At 38.3% G+C, this 23,482-nt stretch overlaps 1 protein-coding gene across 6 annotated transcripts in view; it reads right to left on the minus strand.

Annotated features, from left to right (window-relative positions):
- vrk2.L (VRK serine/threonine kinase 2 L homeolog) overlaps positions 1–23,482 on the minus strand; it is a 67,710-nt gene that overhangs the window by 5,577 nt on the left and 38,651 nt on the right. For 3 of the 6 annotated variants that reach the window (XM_018261643.2, XM_018261647.2, XM_018261641.2), the window contains 6 exons: positions 20,586–20,706; positions 11,671–11,729; positions 9,848–10,032; positions 5,629–5,727; positions 2,774–2,854; positions 1,019–1,117 (listed from right to left, as the gene is read on the minus strand). In XM_018261643.2, coding sequence (XP_018117132.1) covers positions 1,019–1,117; positions 2,774–2,854; positions 5,629–5,727; positions 9,848–10,032; positions 11,671–11,729; positions 20,586–20,706 — 644 coding nt within the window. 6 annotated transcript variants of the gene reach the window in all.

Raw genomic sequence — 23,482 nt, forward strand, 5'->3', positions numbered from 1 at the left:
AAAGTCACACAATAATTGGGGTTTGTATTTGGTTAAACCAGGCACTTGGATTTGGTCTAATTCTTTTAAAAATCTTTTAATCTGAATGCCAGGAAAAGGAGCGTCCCTAAACTTTAACTACAGTACGTTGATGGAAATTATGGGAAAATATCCGTAGGAAAAGCCGGAAAGCTTCATGTCCCAAGCACTCTGGATAAAAGATCCCATACCTCTTTTTGAATCCTAAAATTGTGGATTTGGTGCATCCCTATTTAAAGGAGAAGGAAAGCTACAGAGGCATTTTATTGCCAATAGATTAGCTGCAATAGTGCAAGCTAGAATGCTACATTTATTCTGTAGAATGTTTTACCACGCCTGAGTAAAAAGCTCTAGAAGCTCTCTTGGTTTAGGATAGCAGCTGTAATATTAGCTTGGTGTGACATCACTTCCTGCCTGAGTTTCTCCCTGCTCACTCATAGCTCTGGGCTCAGATTACAGCAGAGAAAGGAGGGGGGAGGGGAAGAGGAGCAAACTGAGCATGCTCATGCCCGGGGCAAGGAGGTTTAAGCTGAAAACAGGAAGTCTGATACAGAAGCCCATGTGTACACAATATAAGGAAAGAAATGCAGTGTTTCTTTTGACAGAGGACTCAGAGCAACCTTACTTTGAGGGTTTACTGGTGTATTTATATAGACCTTTCTGATAAAACTTACTTAATTTTAACCTTTCCTTCTCCTTTAAGGCTATTCAAAAAACATTAGGGTTGTTTTGGCACCAATATGAATTCATGCAGCTTATTTATTATCAAGTACAATGTACTGTTTTATTATTACAGAGAAAAAGGAAATCATGACAAAAACAAGTAATATTTGCTTAAAGTTGACTATGGGAGATGGCCTTCCACTAATATGTGGCTTTTTGGATACTGGGTTTCCAGATAAGAGATCCCATACCTTTACCAGTGTTGCTTTCATGCTCCTTTGTCCCATTGCATGAAGAAGCTTTAGTCGAATTCTTGTATGAAACAATTGAGACTTACGTGTAACGTTGGGTTTCTGCTGAGAGCTTTCCGCTGTGATTCTGTCTCCTCGAAATCTTCTCGATTTATCCACTGAGCATTTGCTTCTTCTAAATTTGCCTGAAATCAAATGTGTAGAAAAACTAATGAATAGGGATGGGCGCATTTGACCCATTTCGTTTCGCCAAAAATTCGGCGCCAGCGAAATGTCGACGCCCCTTAAAGTCTATGGGCGTCAAAAATAGTTTTTTTTTTTTTTCTTAAGCGCATCTTTTTTTTTTGGACGCACAACACCGTACAAGTCTATGGGCGTAATTTCTGCGCAAAACAAGGCGATCGCCCATCACTACTAACGATATGGGGTAAAGAGTATTTAATGTGAATGGTGTAATGTAAGTGTACAGCATAAAGTACAAATTCCTTCTATTCATGGACTATATAAAGGTACAAGGCCCAGTGCATTTCACGCGCCGTTTTTTTCGGCGACGGTTCTGAGGCATGTGGCAATTTAGATGCTGGCGACGATAAACAGACGTCCTTTAACTTTGACGCCGGTGCCCATTTTGATGTTGGCATCAAAATCGCTGTTTCAACAATTTATCGCTAGTTTTGTGAATTTCGCTGGAAATTTGCGAAATTCGTGGCAAAACACGACAAATTTGCCCATCACTACTCATATATTAATAGAAGCAAAAATAATCTGGTTCACATTTGATAACCCAAAGCTAAAGAAGCCTGAAGAGAACATTTGTGAATCGTCAAACTGCTGAGACCCAACAACAATTGGTCAATACCAAACAAAGGAACACACAACACTAATGCTGGGGTACAAGTGCAATACATTAAAGGGGGTTATTTATCAATGGTCAAATTAGGTGTTTTATCCCTCGAATGAACTCGCAACTCGAATTATTTCCAATTAAAAAAAAAAAAACTCAAATGGGAAGAAATTGAATTGATCTAATTTTCTGTGGAAAAAAAACTTGAATCACTCGGATTACGATTTTGAGTGAAACCCTCCAAAAAAAACAAAAAAACAAAACATAATGAAGGCTAAAAACATCTTCAAATGGTTCCAGGGATCTCTGCCATTGAATTCTACATGAGCTCGACAGGTTTCGGCTGGTGTATTTTTGGATTCAGCTATTTCCAGCTTCGGGGTATTATAAATCTTGAGGATTTAAAAAAAAAAAAACATTTTTTCCTTTTTAACCCAAAAATTTTTTAACTGAAAAATATCCTTGAAAAATCAAATTTTTTGGGTTAAATACAACTCGACCTTTAATAAATCTGCCCCTTAGGGTAGGACTCCACGAGCGATTTTGCCGCAATCCGACGCGCTGCGACAAAACGCATGCGACTCAGCCATCAGCATCCGACAGTCGGATAGCGTCGGATCATCGCTGCAACACCATGCGACAATTCTATCTCTTACCTTATTTTTGTCGCATGCGTTTTGTTGCAGCGCGTTGGATCGCGACAAAATCAATTGTGGAGTCCTACCTTAAGAGAATGCAAAATGTAATGATATACCTTACAAGGACCAAACATGGAGTGGCTTTTGTTTTTCTTAAGTCAAGAAAAAAAAAGACAGATTTGTTTTCAGATAAAAAATATGTTCCGCACAAGTCCTATTCACTGTCCTCATGTTGAACAAAGGTGTATACTGCCCCTTTAAATTTAATGAGGGCAGTTAGTTTTTCACAAGGGTGATGTTTGTTGGACGTTCCTGAAATACTTCCTCCGTTATTCTCTATGATCTATTTCTATACTAACCAGCACTTCTTCTTCTTTCTTCTCCCTTCTCTTCTTTCCCCGCTCTTCCTTTTTCCCCAAGACTCTGGGCTTGGCCTGTGTCTGAAAATGTCAATGACAGGAGCAGCTTCACTTTATATTATATTCACTATATATATTCTGTATATTGACCTGTTGGATCCAGGCGGACTGTCAGCAGTTTAATCATTTATTTTTATGACAATCATCAAAGCTTTTATGGCATTTTCTAAATCCATCAATTCATCCAGTAATGAACTGTAAGAGCTGGACTCCACGAGTGTTTTCAGTCTGATCGACGTCTGCCGACAAAACGTACGCGAAAAAAAGTCGGATGGAGACGCACGCGTGAAGATATAATTAGACTGAATGAAAAGTCGGAGGTAACGCCTACACGGTCCAACTGTCGGATGAAGACACAGCTTTCTGCGTCCACATCTGACAGTTGCGTTGTGTCCGATGTAGGGATGCACAGAATCCAGGATTCGGCTTGGGATTCTGCTTTTTTCAGTAGAATTCGGATTCGGCCGAATCCTTCTGCCAGGCTGAACCAAATCTGAACTCTACTTTGCATATGCAAATTAGGGGCGGGAGGGAAATCACGTGACTTTTTGTCAGAAAACAAGGAAGTAAAACATTTTTCCCCTTCCCACCCCTAATTTGCATATGCATATGCAAATTATGGTTCGGTATTCAGCCGAATCTTTCACGAAGGATTTGGGGATTCAGCCGAATCCAAAATAGTGGATTCGGTGCATCGCTAGTCTGATGTAATGTAGGTGTTACCTCCGACTTTTCATTCAGCCCAAATATATCTCCACGCGTGCGACTCCATCCGACTTGTCGCGTGTTTTGTCAGCAGTCGTCGATCCGAACAAAAACGCTCATGGAGCTCTACCCTTACACACCACCAGATGCCTAGGAAATTTAAAAGGATTGTGTTAAAGGACCAGTAACATGATTTTTTTTTTTTTTTTTTAAACGACTAAGAAAAAAAACACCAACACATGTTAAACTTTAAAATCACAAAATCTTTATTTAGACATAACTTACTGATTCTCTGCTTCCGCTCCTCTTCAGAAAAGGCGACGGCGACGATCCATCGTGTGGCAATCGATTTCTCCTCCCTGGCTATTTCCTATAACGAAGGCAGGGAGGAAAAATCAAGTGCCGCACGATGGATCACCCGATCACCTTTTCTGAAGAGGAGCACAATCGGAGATTTGGTAAGTTATTTCTTAATAAAGAATGTGTGATTTTAAAGTTTAATATGCGTTGGTGGTTTTTTTCGTAGTATGCAAATGAAGGTTTTTTTTTTAAAAATTGATGTCACTGATCCTTTAAAATGACATGTCATTACCACTTGCAAAAATAGAACAAACTATAACTAATGTCTTGGGGCATTTCACATTATTTATACAATCAGGAATGTGTGTCAATTTTTGTTGCAACTGTTTTCGCGCATAATAAAATAAAAACTCAATAGAATTGAATTATTCAATTGTAAATAAACTGCAAATTTAATTTTAAAGGGGTGCTTCAGCTATAAATTAACTTTTAGTATGTTATAGAATGTCCTAATCCTAGCAACTTTATGCAGGCATAGGACCTGTTATCCAGAATGCTTGATGTTTTGGGGTTTCTGGATAGCAGATCTTTCTGTAATTTGGATCTTTATACCTTGTCTACTTGTAAACATTAAATAAACCCAATAGGCTGGTTTTGCTTCCAATAAGGATTAATTATATCTTAGTTTGGATCAAGTACAAGCTACTGTTTTAATATTACAGAAAAGAGGAAATCAATTTTAACAATTTGGATTATTTGTTTTAAATGGAATCTATGGGAGACGGACTTTCTGTATTTCAGAGCTTTCTGGATAACAGGTTTCTGCATAACGGATCCCTTACCTGTAATTGGATTTCATTATTTGTTATAGTTCTTCCTTTCTCTTCTGCCACTTCCCAGCTTTCAAATAGGGGTCATTGACCCCCGCAGCCAAAAAGATTGCTCTGTGATGCTAATTTTACTGTTCTTTTTACTTTTTATCTTTCTATTCAGGCCCTCTCCTATTCATATTCCTACATCATAACGAAAGTTAATTCAAAGGTGAATTAACACTTTAAAGGAAAATTATACCCCCCGAACAATGTAGGTCTCTATATAAAGATTTCGCATAGAACATCTCATGTGTAAAACCCTGCTTCATGTCAATAAACCATTTTCATAATAATATACTTTTTTAGTAGTATGTGCCATTGGGTAATCATAAATAGAAAACTGCCATTTTAAAAAAATAAGGGTCGCCCCCTGGGATCGTACGATTCACGGTGCACACAAACAAACTATACATGTTAGGTCACATGAGCCAATTAACAGACAGAGTTCTGTCTTTTGCTTCAACACTTCTTCCTGTTACAGTTAGAGCTGCAGTATTTCTGGTCAGGTGATCTCTGAGGCAGCACACAGACCATCACAAAATGGTGGTTTGAGGCAAGAGATGTAAAAGGGCAAGATTTACTTAAATATATATTCCAATTTAATATGCCGCTTAATATGATGTAAACGATCTGTTGCTTAAGTGTTCTTTTTGGGGGTATAGTTTTCCTTTAAGGGAATCTAAACCCGACCCACTGCCCCGTAGTTCTCTAAACTAGATGATTAAAAAACGTAATTACAGATACAAGAGAATTTACCAATGCGAATGGTGATCAGGATTTTTTTGCATTTTAATGGGGCTGCTGGGCCCGGGGTGAAAAGTAGCCTGACATTGGTAGTACAGCGACAAGTGTTTAAATTTCAGGTGCAACAAGATCAAACTTCTTTACGCAGCAAATGTATTTGTCTTGTGAGTTTACCGATTTCAGTTTTGTCCCCTGGATTTTTGTCTCCTCAAACTCTTCCAAATCCCTGAATGGCGAGTCGGTGTCTCCTGAATCTCTCTTCTTGATATGTGTCTGTTGGAAGAACCCGAGACCAATGAAATCCGATGTATTTTATTTTCAGTATTTACTTTAGAGGATTGGGGGGTTCGGGTGGCTGTAGAGAGACCCCTAGCAAAAGAACTAAACATTGCCTGTAGGGGCATGAGCAGGAATAGGGGCTCACAGCTGTTTTTAAAGTTGTGGTTCAACTTTGTGTATGTTATAGAATGGCCAATTCTAAGCAACTCTTCAACTGGTCTTCAGGATTTATGTTTATAGTTTTTGAATTATTTTCCTTCTTCTGATTCTTTCCAGCTTTCAAATGGGGGTCACTGACCCCATCATAAACAAATTACCTGCAAGGCTACACCTTTATTGTCATTGCTACTTTTTATTACTCCTCTTTCTATTCAGGCCTCTCCCATTCATATTCCAGTCTCTTATTCAAATCAGGGTCATTTGGACCCTAGCAACTAGATGGCTGAAACTGTAAACTGGAGAGCCGCTGAATAAAAAGCGAAATAACTCAAAAACCACAAATTTTATAAAAAGATAAGCTACTGCAAATGGTCTCAGAATATCACTCTGTACATTATATTAAAAGTTAATTTAAAGGTAAATAACACCTTTGAAGAGTAAGGAAATCCCCAGAATGAATTATATTCAGCTTTAAAAAAAAATCTTCCTTAGTGAGCAAAGCATTCCCCTGGAGCTTAGACTGAAAGAGGCCAATTTCAACAAATTGGGCTGTGCCATATCCACTGAAGTCTGTGTTTCTATACACTTATGTGCAGAATTAATAGTATCGCTACAGTAAATACGTTAGCACTGCAAGAGGAGATGCTTAAAGGAAAACTATACCCCTGAACAAAGTAGGTCTCTATAAAAAAGATATTTGCACTTATTGAGTAAAATGCTGCTTCATGTAAATAAACCATTTTCATAACATACTTTTTTAGTAAAAAAATAAGGGTCGGCCCCTGGGATTGTAGGATTTGCGGTGCACACAAACAAACTATCCTTGTTAGGTCACATGAGCCAATTAGAGAGAGTTCTGTCTTTTGCTTCCCCACTTCTTCCTGTTACAGTTAGAGCTGCAGTATTTCTGGTCAGGTGATCTCTGAGGCAGCACACAGACCATCACAAAATGGTGGTTCAAGGTAAGAGATGTAAAAGGGCAAAATTTACTTAAATATATATTCCAGTTTGGTAATATTCTTTAATATGTCACTTAATATGATATAAACTGTCTGTTGCTTAAATATTCATTTTGGGGTATAGTTTTCCTTTAAGTGTTAGGGCAGTGGGGAACAACATCTTGCCTTGGATGTTGCTCTCAGTGGCCTCAAAGCAGGTGCTCATTTTTGAATTCCTGGCTTGAAGTTTTGGTTCCATACAAACCAGGTGTACTTCCAAGTAGAGTCTCCTGTAGGCTGCCAGTCCACATTGGGCTACCAAATAGCCAATCACTGCCCTTATTTGGCACCTACAGGAACTATTTTCATGCTTATATTGTTCTCTGATTTTTTTTTTACATTTGAATGTGGCTCAAGGGTAAAAAAACATTGGAGACCCATCTGCCTGTATGGGATAGGCAGACGTGTGCAAAGTTATTTGATGATGAAGAATGATGTCAATGAATCTAGTATGGCGGCTGTTAGCTGTGCCCATGCTTTTCAGATGCTAAATTCATGGACATTTAAAGCTAGTATGGGTAAGAAAAACATAGCCTCAAGCAACTTGCTCAGACACTAGGGTGCAGATTTATCAAAGGTCGAGGTGAATTTTCGAATAAAAAAAAAATTCGAATTTCGAGCTATTTTTTTGTATACATTGACTAGGGGAATAGTCCAAATTCAATTTGAAAAAAATGTGACTATCGAAATTTATCATGTACTGTCTCTTCAAAAATTCGACTTCGACCATTCGCCATTTAAAACCTGCCGAATTGCTGTTTTAGCCTATGGGGGGACCTCCTAGAACCTATTTGGAGTCAATTGGTGGACTTTGAAAAATCCAAGTTTTTTGGGGGGACAAACTTTGAATCAAATTCGATTGAATGCGCTGTTCCCTTGATTCATACGATTCTAATTTGGCCGAATATGGACCTATTCGACAAAAAAAAAAAATTCAACTTAATTTCGGTTGGTCTTTTTGAATCCAAATTTCAACGTTTTTTCAATTCGAAATTCGACCCTTGATAAATATGCCCCTACGGGTGGTGGCACACGCTGATACTTGCAGAGATCAGTCCCCCAGCAACAAGTCACCTCTTGTTTGGGCAACTAATCTCGCCCGAAGTTTCCTTGTGAGGCAACTTTGGGCGACTTTGAAAAACGAAGCTTTCCGAGTGCCATTTCGCCAGCGATTTACATTCTATCCGGCGGAAAGGCATTTCAGGGAGATTAGTCGGCGGAAGATGAGGCGATGGGGGCTAATCTTCCCAAGTAGCAGCGTGTGCCACCACCATTATGCTGCAGTCAGTGCTGCATTCCTGAAATAACACCATCTGGACATAGGGTTGCCACCCCAGCCCTCTCATAGCGGCCACATATGGAATCCACATCCTGCATAGCTAATTAGCAATTCATTTAGATGCATGGCTGCATGTTACATCAGTTCAGCATGCACAAAACAACTGCAGCTGGGGGAAAAAACCCACAGAACTTCACAATTGCCTGCAATTACCCTGGAATAAAATGCTTAGTATCAATGGATGCTGATCTGTTAACTCTTAAAACCCTGATAAAGGGTACGTTTCATCTAGAATTTTAGAAATTCAAATCGCAGGACTGAATTTTGAATTATCAGAGATAAAGGTTGGGCCGTGTCATTTAAAAACCACTTCTGGATTTATTATTGACTTTTTGCTGGCAAATAATCCAGAAAACTTTGCAGTTCAAATTCTTATTCGTAAAACCACAACTCATTCATCTGTGAGTTTTTCTATCAAGGAGTCCAATTAATATGAAAAATATGAGAATTATAAAGCATTATTTTCATCTCTACATTTACCTTCTGATGCAACTTTTTTGACCTTTACCAGTAGCACCTCTTGCTAAAGACTTGTATAAGGGCTTTAAATGAACTTTTAGTATGATGTAGAGAGGGATATTCTGAGATAATTTGCAGTTGGTTTTCATTTTTAATTATTTGTGGTTTTTGAGTTATTTAGCTTTTTATTCTCTCCAGTTTGCAGTTCCAGCAATCTGGTTGCTAGGATTCAAATTACCCTAACAACCAAGCACTGATTTGAATAGGAGACTGGAATATGAATAGGAGAGGCCTGAATAGAAAGATGAGTAATAAAAAGTACCGATAACAATACATTTGTAGCCTTACAGAGCATTTCTTTTTAGATGGGGTCAGTGACCCCCATTTGAAATCTGTAAAGAGTCTGAAGAAGAAGGCAAATAATTAAAAAAAACTATGGCAGTCATTTGAAAGGTTGCTTAAAATTAGCCATTATATGACATACTAAAGGGGTTATTTATCAAAATCCGAATTTATCAGATTATTTTCTAAAATATACTCTGACCAAATCCGCACGGGTTATTTCCCCTTATTTATTAATCCATTTTCGTGAAAAATTCCAGTTCGGAAAAAAACTCGAATAATCGTCCAAAAATTCAGCCTGAAAACCACAAAATTCGGATTATTACACAAACCCCAGAGCAGATCAGGATAACGAAGGGACCTCTCCCATTGACTTATATACAACCTCGGCGGGTCTGAGATGCTGGGTTTTCCGATTTAGACTTTTTCCAACCTCGGGGTATAATAAATCTTGAAAAATTGTAGTTTTTTTTTTTTTTCACAAAAAATTTGGATTTCATAGTTAAAAAAAAACTGGAATTTTTTGAGGTTTTGACATTCGGACTATAATAAATAACCCCCTAATACCTAACTGAAAGTTGAACCACCCCTTTAGTTATGTCAATATGGTACATGGCTGATGTTTTGGGAGATTTGGGGGAGGTAGAAATTCCACATGAATGAATGGAGTGAAAGTATATGATGGCGGATGAATATACAATAGGCTAGCTCTAGCAGAGGCACCCAACTACCACATAGAATAGGCTGAAATACAAGGTGGGGAAGAATTGCCTAAGTAAAGCAAATAATAATAGGCACACTGTGTTTCTGGACATACTGTTGCTTTGGAAGTCATGGGACGTCTTCTTGGCTGGGATATCACTGGGTTGGAAGTCAAAGTGAAATTACGGTCTGTTCCACTGGAGGCCAGAGGATTTGAAAGGATTCTCTTCAGGGCTCCATAATCTGGCTTTGCGTCATATGCTAAATGGCAAATTTCTTTCATAAACATGGCAATTTCATCTAAAGATGCAGAAAAGTAAATTATTACAGAATGATAGTCCCCGACCTGCAGCTCACAAGCCAAGTTTGGTCATAAAACATCTGCCCCAAAGGGTCTGATTTATCAAAGGACTAACTGGGATTTCTGACAATTCCCATGACTTAACCTTTCTTCCAACGTTTGGGAAAAGTCTGACTTTAAATTTTCGGAAATGTTAATTTTGCTCATTTATCAATTTATCAACTGTACAATATAAAATTTAATTCCTGAATCAATGAGTGTATTCTTTTAGTTGTAATATTGGTGTGTAGGGCCATCTCAGGTCATTTTGCCTGGTCATGTGCTTTCAGAAAGAGCCAGTGCTGCACTATGGAACTGCTTTCTGGCAGACTGTCGTTTCTCCTACTCAATGTAACTGAATGTGTCGCATTGGGACCTGGATTTTACTATTAAGTGCTGTTCTTAGATCTACCAGGCAGCTGTTATCTTGTTAGGCTGCTGGGGGGGGAGATAACTCCATCTTGCAGTACAGCAGTAAAGAGTGACTGAAGTTTATCAGAGCACAAGTCACATGACTGGGGGCAGTTGGGAAACTGACAATATGTTTAGCCCCATGTCAGATTTTAAAATTAAATATAAAAAAATCTGTTTGCCCTTTTGAAAAACGGTTTTCAGTGCAGAATTCTATTAACTGATGTATTTTGAAATTTTTTTTTCCCATGACAGTATCCCTTTTAAGTATTTGTCAGGCTAAAGCAGACCAATTCCAACCTGTTATCCAGAAAGCTCTGAATTACTGAAAGACCAGCTCCCATAGACTCCATTTGATCCCAACTAAGATATAATTAAATCCTTATTGGAAGCAAAACCAGCCTATTTAATGTTTGGATGATTTTCTAGTAGACTTAAGGTATGAATAGCCAAATTACAGAAAGATCAATTATCCAGCAAACCCCAGGTCCCGAGCATTCTGGATAACAGGTCCCATAGCTGTACCTATAAACTGGGAGCTGAGTTCTATGTGTAATTGTTGTTTATGTAGGGGATGGGCTGCTCTGCTGTTGTGTTGGCGTTTGGTAGCCGTGACAGGAGCACACGGGGCCTTTGCCGTGACATTACTGTAACACGCTTCTATTTGCATTTGGCCTTTTCATTTGATGGGGAGGGGAGGACGGCGTCGCAGGAATGATCACATCTCTGATTGCCAAACACAAATTAACTTAATATTGCATGTTTATTGGGCGCGTGCAGGTTTTAGTGACTAGATTATTTAATGGGTGATAATATTTGACATTTCTCCCAAGAACACTGGCTCTAATCACCTGCCTTTATGACTCTCAATCAAACCCAGCCATTATTTTTGATATCCTTTTCCACTTGTGAAAAAGAAAATAATATGCTTCATGAGATATCTATGAGCATTGCTGCTGAATTGTCGCAGAATGAATGGAGAACAGTTACAGTTCATTATAGGCACTCCTCTGAGCAGTTACATTCCCTTATCTGATAAAGGTTACTGTTAAAGTGAAACATTGCTGCCTGACGCATAGGAAGGCCGGCTTGATGTGAGAGTTCTCTCAGGCACCCGAGTGGTTAAACAATCTGCACCGTGCCTTAAAACAACACATTGATCTGAACTGTATCGAGTTTAATCTTACAGGATCCGTCCTCGCCAGCTGTCCATTCCACTACAGAATCAGGGAGATTGCTCAGGAGTCTGAAATGAGAAAGGAAAAAAAGTTCTGATCAATAATTTTTATAGAAATTAAAGGGGTGTTATGCAGCTCTCATATATATATATATATATATATATATATATATATATATATATACACAGTATACACATATATACTGTATACACACACAGGTATGGGATCCTTTATCCAGAAACTCATTATCCAGAAAGAACCGAATTACGGAAAGCCCGTCTCCCATAGACTCCATTTTATCCAAATAATCCAACTTTTTAAAAATTGATATATATAATAAAACAGTAGCTTGTACGTGATCAGCAAAAGGTTGTGAGTTTTCCCAAAAAGTAAAGACCAAAATTATAGTTAAAAATTCGAATAATTTATTAGGACATGCAGATGACCGCCTATGAGTATTGCCCCAGTAGGCACGAAACGAGTTAGGCGGTCATCTGCATGTCCTAATAAATGATTTGAATTTTTAATTATAATTTTGGTTTTTGCTGTTCCAGATTTTTGCACGCATGGACTGGGGTGAACTGTGAGTATCTTTCTCCTTTCATTTAATCGTTTTGGACATTTTTTTGATTTATAATAGTACAGTTACTGGCATAGTGCACCAATTTCTTTAATGTTTGATAGCTTGTACTTGATCCCAACTAAGATATAATTAATCCTTATTGGAAACAAAACCAGCCTATTGGGTTTAGTTAATGTTTACATGATTTTCTAGTTGATTAAAGGTATGAGGTCCCATACCTGTATCATCATCAGCATGATGTAACGTTATAACAGGACACGACATTGATGGGGGTAGAGAGTTTAGTTTATTTTGGCAGATGGGACTTTTCATTTATACTTGATAAAACCACTTTTAGGTGATTATTTATAAAAAGGTTGACTTTTAGAGTTATGGGAGCTTTATTAAACCTCGGCTGAACTCACAACTTTCTTTCAAGTTTTTGTGTGAAACATCATGAAGGCTACAAACATCTTCAAATGGTTCAAGGGAACTCTGCCATTAACTTCTACATGACCTCGACAGGGTTTAGATGTGTATTTTCAGATTCAAGCTAGAATGCAGAATATTTAATGGATTGTATTAAGAAAGTTTGTTACTTCAGTATGAGGAAGCTTATATTAAATTTTCGTTTTCTCGATAGTTCCCCTTTAACTTGCCCATCTCAATGACACACAAAGAAGGGAGTGGAGACACCTAAAAGCCAACCGCCCCTCGTGTTTCTGAATACAAGTAAATGACATAATGCTAGAAAATATGAAATCATATCTCCCAAAAATAGTTGGACTTTAATATATATGAAATTCACCATTTACCCTATTTATATTGCATTTCATTTTCATGAAATAAGTTTCTCTGTCCTGTCCAACATTTATTCCAAGTCATAAAAATATTACAAGATAATGGGATAACATTCCTTTTTTTCCATTGAAGCTTCCACTTCTCATATTCCTTTTCAGTAGATAAGTAATAAGTGGGGTTGATCTCTGTATATCCAGTATGAATTCAGATACACAGTAATGCAGCCCTGTAACTATATCTGGGACTAATGCAACAATCACTTTGTAGCTAAAATACAAACCTTCTGCCTATACGTAAGTGTTACTTCTCCCATTCATAAAATACAGGGAATATATTAAACATTCCACGACCTGTTAAAACTGAAAATATTTAATACATGTTTTGCTCTGCTGGGAAATAATGTTTAATGCACACTATATATCATGCATGAGAGTTCATAAAGTCCACTGGCTACTGTATACACAAAAGAACATATGTGCACCATCTACTTAACAATGATTTTATATATACAATGTGTGTGTATATATATATATATATATATTGCAACAGGGGGTGCTTTATTATAATACACAAGTTTCAGTGAGTCTAGTAACAGAAATGACATCACTACTCACCGTTAATCACTGATGACATCAGTACTCAACGTTTATAAGGATATCATTTACAAGATATTCATGGCTGTTGTGTATTATATATACAGGTATGTTATACACAAAAGCCATGAATATCCTGTAAATGATATCCTTATAAACGGCGACTAGTGATGTCATCCGTAGTAAGTAGTGATGTCATTTTTGTCACACGACTCACTAAAACTTAGACACCAGTGGGATCACCTGACTATAGTTGGGAAGGGTGGGAGCTACAACATGGAGCTGGTCACTGCTCCTGTATAAACTATAACAAACAAGGGAAAGTTGTGCTCATCACTAATTTTTAAAACCATTAGGCGGGGGTGCAATGAGGCTGTGACCACAAAATACCTATAGACAAATACAAGAGTCCTCTGCACTCAACCCATTATCCCACTGGTGTCTAATAAAAGGGCAGCCAAGTTTGTGAGTTTTACTTTGAAAGCAGCTACTAAGTTGCAGGTAAAACTTAGTCCCTGTGTAAAATGTATAATGAAGCAATTGAATTCTTAATGAATCAGATGAAAATTGAGCATAGGACTGATGAGTCTGATGAGTATCTGCACTCTAAGGCAAAATCTTCTTTCACATATAATTGGGGTGCGCAGTTTTATATATATATATATATATATATATATATATATATATATATATATATATATATATATATATATATATATATATATATATATATATACACACACACACACACATATACATATATATAGGAGTGATTAGATAATATTTAGTGGTTGACAGTTACACTGAGTGAGTTATTCACACAGCCGAAGTGGGGGTTAACAAGTGCAGAGTACTGCAGACAATTTTATTTTATAGGGACTTTAAACTCTATAAGGATACGAATATGTTTATTCATTTAATTAATATAGAGGGAGCCCCAGTGCAGACCTTCCACCTCTGTTCAAAAACACGATACAATGTGCAACATAGATAACAATATAAATGTCATGGTAATGGAAAAGGAAGTTAAGAACATTGTTGCACAGTATCTTGGTTTTAACTAGTATCAAATATTTTTTCGTAATTTATGTTATTTTTTCTGTGGTAAATTATTATGTGAAAATTGTATAACATGTGACATCTAAGTAGCAGTCGCTTTCTGATGATTAAGTGGACATGTCAATTTCAAGTTGGCCTGTTTTTTCCTGCCAATCTGGGTATTTAATGTGTGTGTATTATGTATTATATACTTTGAAAAAGGCCTCAGAGGAGGCCGAAACGTTAGCCCTTTGCAATAAAACTTTTATACATTTTTAAGAGCTGTGAGTGCAGATCTTACTTGCATATTTTATATATATATATATATATATATATATATATATATATATATATATATATATATATATATATATATATATATATAAACACACACATTTTGTCCTTGTATCCTTGAAAAAGTATCCTGAAAAAGGTCCTAATGAGGTAGGGTAAGTAAACCTTTATAATAAGTGAATGTAAAATTGCCGAGCGTGCTATTCTAAGCACTTTTACATTCATAATTTTTTTTCTTTTTATTCCAAGATATTAAGGGATACGTGTACTGTTAATATGAATGCGTTTTGTTCCAACAGCGACACCTGCTGGTCATTTTCCCACCATTCTGACCAACCAGTAGTCAAGGAAGTTGTCTGGAGAAAGAAAGAGGCTGCTCTGATTTAATGAAGGTTTCTAATTGTTTTCCTAAGCAGAAGAACATCAGAGCAGCCTCCTTCTTTCTCCTGACAACTTCCTTGACTACTTGGAGGTCAGAATGGTGGGAAAATGACCAGCAGGTGGCACTGTTGTAACACAATTCTTTAATATTAACAGTATATATATCCCTTAATATCTTGGAATAAAAAGAAAATAAATAATGAATGTAAAAGATAAAAGTGCTTAGAATAGCACTCTCATCAATTTTACATTAATTTATTTGAAAGATTTACTTATCCTTTAAGCAGAGGCGGGCCTATCCGGCCGGGCGCCCTAGGCAGCCCAGCCTGATAGCTCGCCCCCCATCTCCGTCTCTCCGCAGCAGGGCCCGCATGCGCATTAGTAGCGCTCGTGTTCGCATGTGCATCAGTAGCGCTCGCATGCGCATTAGTAGCGCTCGTGTGCGCATGCGCATCAGTAGCGCTCGCGTGCGCATGCGCGGTATCAGCGCTCGCGTGCGCATGCGCGGTATCAGCGTGCGCATGCGCGGTATCAGCGCTCGCGTGCGCATGCGCGGTATCAGCGCTCGCGTGCGCATGCGCGGTATCAGCGCTCGCATGCGCAGTACCACTTTCCATACGAGCATACACAGAAGCAGCATTCAGGGGCACAGGTCTAGTGACAGGTCTGGTCTAGGGGTAGGCAGAAGAGGTAGCTACCCAGCGCCCCCCCAATCGTTGCGCCCTAGGCAGCTGCCTCTTCTGCCTACCCCTAGTTCCGGCCCTGCCTTTAAGTGCACCTTTTAGGCATTAAAATATGCAGGGCTTACTGTTTTATGACGCGTTGTTGTTTTTTTTTCAAAATACACTTCCGGTTTTTTACACACTTGTCCTTTGTATGTATAATAGGGTTTCCAAATCTGGCTGGCTCTGCCCTAACTAACCAAATAAAGGGATCAGTGGACATGTGACCAATATATGTTGTGTTACTGTAAGTATTGAGTGAAAGTGCACTAGCACTCAACTAAAGCGCAAAACAAGCCATTTTGTAATGTACCTTAATTATTTCTTTTCCATACAATTTTTATTAAGATACAAAAGGCCTCTTCTTTCACTTGCAGGTTTTATAAGCAGACGTTGGGATATACTTTCTTTTGAGGGCCAGGCAGCTAATGGGAAATGAGCAGGCGTTGGTTACTGCAGGTAAGGTCACACAGAAACGCCTGCTTACTTCCCATTGGCTGATGCTCTGCTCAATAGACAAGAGTGCAGCCGGCCTTCACTTGAAAGAGGATTGTAGCACCATGTTTTTTAACTATAGAGGAAAGAGAAGGTATTTTATCTTGAAAATGGTACAGAAATGCAATGAAAGTGCATTACAAAGCTAAAATCAACACTCAGCTTCTCGTTGATTGGCAAAAGCCTCCGTTACAGTCACTTTTTAGTCCAAATATGATCTTTTCGTCTGAAAAGTGAATGTATCGGAAGTTTTCACTGTTTTGTATTAATAAATATAAGCGGAGGCGATGAGCCTGATTGAAAAGCATCATGTGTGCCATCAGCCCTTGATCTCATCATTCTTAACTTCTTTTCCTGGTTCCTTCGGAGCAGTCCATGTGTTTTGCAGCACATCAAGCGTGCAATTTGCTCCGTGCGAGGAGGAAGGCTGCTTATGACGCACACAGGAAGTAAATGGGGCTAAAGGGCTGCACCTTAACCTAAGCTGTTGCACTTTTTGATTATGAAGCTATTAATTTAGACCACAGAACCTCACTACTGATATCAAATATTTTATTTTATGAGTTAATAATAAATTAGTACACTCGGATATATCACCACAACATATACAAATATGGGATCCCTTATCCAGAAAAGCTTCGAATTACAGAAAGCCGATCTCCCATAGACTCCATTTAATTCAAATAATCCAACTTTTTAAAAATATTTTCCTTTTTCTCTGTAATAATAAAACAGTAGCTTGTACTTGATCCAAACTAAGATATAATTAATCCTTATTGGAAGCAAAACCAGCCTATTGGGTTTATTTATTGTTTACATGATTCTCTAGTAGACTTAGGGGGCTATTTACTAAAATCTGAATTTATCTCATTTTAATAAAAAAAGCTCTACTAAACTCCCATGGTGGATTTTAGCTTATTTATTAATAAAACAACTCGATTTAATTGGATCGTGAAAAAACATAATCGGACACATTTTTCATACTTTTCCCGAATTTTTTCCAAAACCCCAGAAAAAAAGTCAGATTTTTGGGCTAAACCCTGCGCAGACTACCATAACTTCAATTTGGGATAGATGCCTTTCCCATTGGCTTATACGGGCCTCGACATGTCTGAGATGGCGGATTTTCAGATCCATCAGAGTTTAATAAATCTCTAAAAAAAAAAAAAGTTTTTTTTCCTTTAAAAATGTGAGTTTTCTAGCAAAAAAAAATCAAATTTTTTGAGCTTTTACAACTCAACTTTTCATAAATAACCCCCTTAAGATCCAAATGACAAAAATCTCTGTTATCCGGGAAACCCCAGGTCCTGAGCATTCTGAATAACAGATTCATTACCCTAAAGGAAGTTAATCTATTTCAATGACTATTTTTACCTCCGACTGGACTTGCTCAGCACACAATCAGAAAGCGAGACATCAATGACTGTAACCAAGATTTTGCAGCTTCCCTTTCACTGATATACACCCAGTAAGAAGAGCAGAACATTATTTTGCATTATTACTAGCCCTCTGGGTGCCCGGGCAGCGCCAATGCTGTAGCGCTACAATGCTTTACAGTATATCTGTCCCTAAGGGGTTACTCCTATTTTTTCACCATGTTAACTTTTTTTGCGCAGACTTTATCCCTTTCCCTTTCGGATGATATTCACTTTTATATCCGCGTATGTATTATTCATGGTAAGAGGCTTATATTCATACATAATAAGAACAAAGCAGAAGGCGTAATTCTAATTCTTCTAACTCAGTGCATTTAATGTTGAGATTACCATTTTTTAAGCCATATAAACAACAATGGGGGAAAAAAAGGTTAATCTTTTCAAGTTTCATTTCTACTATTAATTTCGCACATTTTCTGGATGAAATCCTGGCAGAATTAAAAACTTTCCTTTTAACCATCGGAATAAATTCCACATTCAACCACTCCACCTGACCTCGCTGAGGAGCGAGGGGGAGACTTGAAGAAGAAGAATTAACCCTTTCACTTATCTTACTTGACATGATGCACTCGAGCAATTACTTCAGCTATTAATTATACGTCTTCAGTATTGGGCCCGTCTCACATGAACGGAGCTGAAATTTCATCAGGGGCTGCTGCAGCCACGAGAAACCTTAGACTCCCTTCTTACCTGATTAAGCTTAATGACTGAGGAATTAGAATTTAAAAATGTTGCTTTCTATGAGCAATAATCAAATACAAGTTTAAGGGTAAAAAATAAAAAAAGTGATATACAAATATAAATGATAGTACAAAGTAAAGATAGTGGAGCTAAAATAGTGGAGCTGCTTATTTTGGAGGATAGATGTATATTCCCTGTATATACTGAAAAATATGCTCATACTTCTTAACACCATAACAAAACATGGTGCCAAATACAGGTCCTATTATCCAGAATGCTCGGAACCTGGGGGTTTCCAGATAACAGATCTTTCTGTCATTTTGATCTGCATACCTTAAGTCTACTAGAAAATCATGTAAACATTAAATAAACCCAATAATCTGGTTCTGCTTCCATTAAGAATTAATTATATCTTAGTTTGGATCAAGGACAATGTACTGTTTTATTATTACAGAGAAAAAGGAAATTATTTTTAAAAATCTCAATTATTTGATTAAAATGGAGTCTATGGGAGACGGCCTTCCCATTATTCGGATCTTTCTGAGTAAAGGGGTTTCCGGATAATGGATCCCTTACCTGTATATCCATAATACAAACATTCACAACACAGTTTATGCAGAGATTACTTGGGGCATTGGTGAGCTGACATTTTAGCAAAGTGTTTGCAAGATTATAAATATATTTTAAAATTGCATAGGGGGGGTAGAGGAAAGGATGGCTTTTCATTATTTCATTTCATACTATACAGGTAATAAGTGGAAAGCATTGCTACTTTATTCACTATTAATCAGTTAGAAAGTGTTATGTTTGTTTCTTTCTTAGTGATGTTAAATGTAAAAAGTGATTTGATTTTAAGAACTGGATAACGGACCCAGAATCTGTCACTTATAAGAATACAGGTATAACCGGAAACCAGTTATGCAAAAAGCTCCATATTACAGAAAGGCAGCCCTCCCATAGACTCCATTTTATCCAAATAATTAAGATTTTGAGAAATGATTTTCTTTTTTCTCTGTAATAATAAAACAGTACTTGTACTTGATCCATCCTATTGGAGGCAAAACAATCCTATTGAGTTTATTTAAAGTATACAGGTTTTTTAAACAGACAAAAGGTGCCCATACACTGAGAGATCCGCTCGTTTGGCGATGCCGTCAAACAAGTGGATCTCTCCCCGATATGCCCACCTTGAGGTGGGCAATTTCTGGCTGATCCGATCGTGGGCCCGATCACATCCGAATAGATGCGGCCGCGATCCGACGGGATTTTTTTGTCCCATCCGATCGAGATCTGGCCGACTTTTAGCCAGATCTCGATCGGTGAAGCCCGTCGGGGGGCCCCATACACGGGCCAATAAGCTGCCGACACGGTCTGTCGGCATCATAATTCGGCCCGTGTATGGCCACCTTTAGAGTAGCGGCAGATGGGGAGATTAGTCGCCCCGCGACTAATCTCCCCAAATGCCTTCCCGTCGGCAAGAATACGAATCGCCAGTGGGATGGCATAAGAATCGCTTCGGATTTCTGAAGCCGCCCAAAGTTTCCTCGTGAGGCAACTTCGGAAATGTATGCCATCCCGTCGATGATTCGTATTCTTGACGGTGGGAAGGCATTTTGGGAGATTAGTCGTCCGAAGTAGGGGTGATTAGTCACCCAGCATCTGCCACTACCCTTAAGGTATGGAGATCCAAATTACATAAAGATCCCTTATCTGGAAGGCCCCAGGTCCTGAGCATTCTGGATAACGGAGCCATAACTGTATATGTCATGTTTTCATTGATCACCTGTCGGATGAGATTGTAGTTCTTTAACAATACAGCTGTTGGTGTAACTCTTTGTCATGAATCCAAATCCCACCTGCTAAAAGTGTTTTTTTATTTCAGTAAAAGTTAAAAAGATAAACAAAAAAAAAATAGGTTTACTTTGCTTTTAAATCTTGAACAGCAGTAGGATTTGTCAGGTTGTCATCCCATGGCAGACTCCCGCATAACCAGAACAGCATGCAATAAGCAAGGATCTCTAGGTCCCCTCGTCTCGATGGAGCTAAAAGGGTAAGGAAAGACAAAAGGAAAAAAAAATAATAATATAAAACAATGAGGAGGATGATGATGAAGTATCAGAATTTATTTTGAGGAATGCTTTGGCTCTCAGTGATGAAATATGAAAACTTTAAATGGGCAAAGTGTTTTGTTTGTTCAGCTGTATTAAAAGTAAAAAACGCCCAGTCGTCCCGGCTTTACACCACAGACAGCGAGTGAGGTTTTTTTTTTTTTCTTTTTTTCCCCCCACTGTATAAAGGGAGGGTCAACTTTCTTACCTCCTCCAAATTCATCCTTCCTTAGTCTAGCCTGTCACATGAACTTGATCCCCATGGCCTCTGACATGATCCAGACAGCCCATAACCCAGCACCAACACTTTCTCAAACAGCCAGGCAGTAAAACAAAGAAATAAATGTCTGTAGCTAAATTGCTAACACATGTTCCAGGAAGTCCACAGGGTCTACACTGGCCATGCAGAGACCCTCTGAGTGCAGACTAAACACTGATGGACTTTCCTGTTCCTTGGTGTCGAATGCCTGAAACATAAGGCAAAACTGCCATCTAGTGTACGGCTCAGGAAGTCAACTTCGCCCGCAGCCTGGCAGTTTTTCCCTTTCAGACGGAGGAGTCGAACAAATGTTTTCCCTTTTTATTAGGCGGTGTTTCATTTACACCCAGGTGATGTCTCTCACAGTTAAACAAAGATCATTAAAAATAAAACACTTAAAAGCGCACTGTTATAGCAGTTTGTTTTTTTTGTAAATTCAGGAACTGGCAAAAAAAAGAAAAAAAAGAAAATATCCCACTAATTCATTCGCACATTAAAGAGTGATGCAGAGGTGGATGAAACCTTGGTTCCATTTCAGGGGGAATAAACATGCAAGTGTTTGCGGCTTTATAATCATAGATAAAACTTGCTGATACCCGTGAAAGCGAGAGCGACAAAATATTATCCGTCGTAAGTTCCATTTTCTGTTTTATTGAGCCGGGGATATTTTCAATATCACTTCTGGTGGGGGGTGGACTGACTAAGCTGCGCCTCAATCAGTAAGCAAGATTGTAGATGTGTATTTTATCTGTTATTGCCATTGAAGAGAGAGAGAGAGAGAGAGAGAAAGAAAAAAACTTCATGTCGGCTGCTGCATGGGGTTGTTAAACCTGCAAGATGTTTTATGGGCTTTCCTTAAGCGAATCCGAGAAAGTCACTCAGCAAACTTATCTTTTAATTTAAAAAGTCAACTATTAAAAGCTGCAGTGCCAACACATCATAACTGTTTTGTGTTACTCTGCATAAGTTATTACAGAATCAGAGGATAAGATTAGCTTTTACACACACTCCATCTAAACTGCTATTAGGCTATGTGCTTATTAAAGGCCCTTCAACCTAACAGAATGCTGCTCGCTCCCTCGGGTGCCGTTGATTTCCTACACAGGCTTCTGCAGCGCCCTAATGCAAGACTTGGCTCTCGTATTAAAATGAAAAAAAACTCGGTCTCTGCCACTTGATGTTCTGTACGGATTTTATCAGTCATAAATCTCCCATTAACTGTGCAATGATTCCATTCATACACATGTGCTCGCAAGCTCTTTTTCCATTATGGCAATACCAGATTACAACTTTATAAAAACAATGGCTTTGATTGACTGGCACATGCGTGTTACACACACACACACACACACACACAATTGCACACTCGAAACACAAGTGCGTGGAATCTGAGATGAAATACACACATTCCCACGCAATCACATATATTATATCACATATATTCCGCGTGCTGGATTCTAGGCTACGATTCATGTGTAAAAAAGCATCAGTCCAATTACGTAAACGTTATGTGTATTAAAGGGCTTGTTCAACTGTGAGTCAAGGTTTAGGATTCTGAGACAATTTGCAACTGGTTTTCATTTTTTTATTATTTGTGGTTTTTGAGTTATTTAGCTTTTTATTCTTAAAAAGGGGTTTATTTTTCTCTTTAATAATAAATCAGTCTCTTGTACTTGATCCCAACTAAGATATAATTAATCCTTATTGGAAGCAAAACAATCTTATTGCGTTTATTTCATGTTTAATTGATTTTTTAGCAGACTTAAGTTATGGAGATCCAAATTACAGAAAGCTTCCTTATCCAGAAAACCCCAGATCCTGAGCATTTTTGGATACCTGTACTTTAAGCAAGTTTAAATAGTTATTCCAATCTGTCCTTACTTCAGTGAAGCTTACAATATTAAGTCAACGCAACAAGTACACACACACATGGAACCGGTTATCCAGAATGCTCGGGACCTGGGTTTTCCGGATAAGGGATCATTCCATGATTTGGATCTTAATACAGTGGCGTAACTAGAGTGTGCCGGGCCCTCCTGCAAAAAAATCTTCAGAGGGGCCCAGCGCACTCCGAACCCTATCCTCCTGCTCACTTCCTGTCCCGCCTCTGCCCCACCCACATCCAGCTTCTGCCCACCCATGTCCCACCCCAACTTCACCCGACTTGCTTCCCCCTTTCTCGCTGATAAGAGAGAGCAGCTGGGGTGGGGGTTTTTTTCTAATTAGCTATAGAGGAAGCAGACCCCGCAGTCCAGGCTCCCCTGTGACTGCAGGGTCTGCTTCCTCTATAGTAACGCCACGGTCTTCATACCTTAAGTGTACTAAAATAAGATGTAAACATTAAATAAACCCAGTAGCCTGGTTTTGCCTCTAATAAAGATTAATTATATCTTAGTTGGGATCAAGTACAAGGCACTGTTTTATTATTAGAGAAAAAGGAAACAATTTAAA

Source organism: Xenopus laevis, chromosome 5L (genome assembly GCF_017654675.1).
Source record: "Xenopus laevis strain J_2021 chromosome 5L, Xenopus_laevis_v10.1, whole genome shotgun sequence".
NCBI lineage: Eukaryota > Metazoa > Chordata > Amphibia > Anura > Pipidae > Xenopus > Xenopus laevis.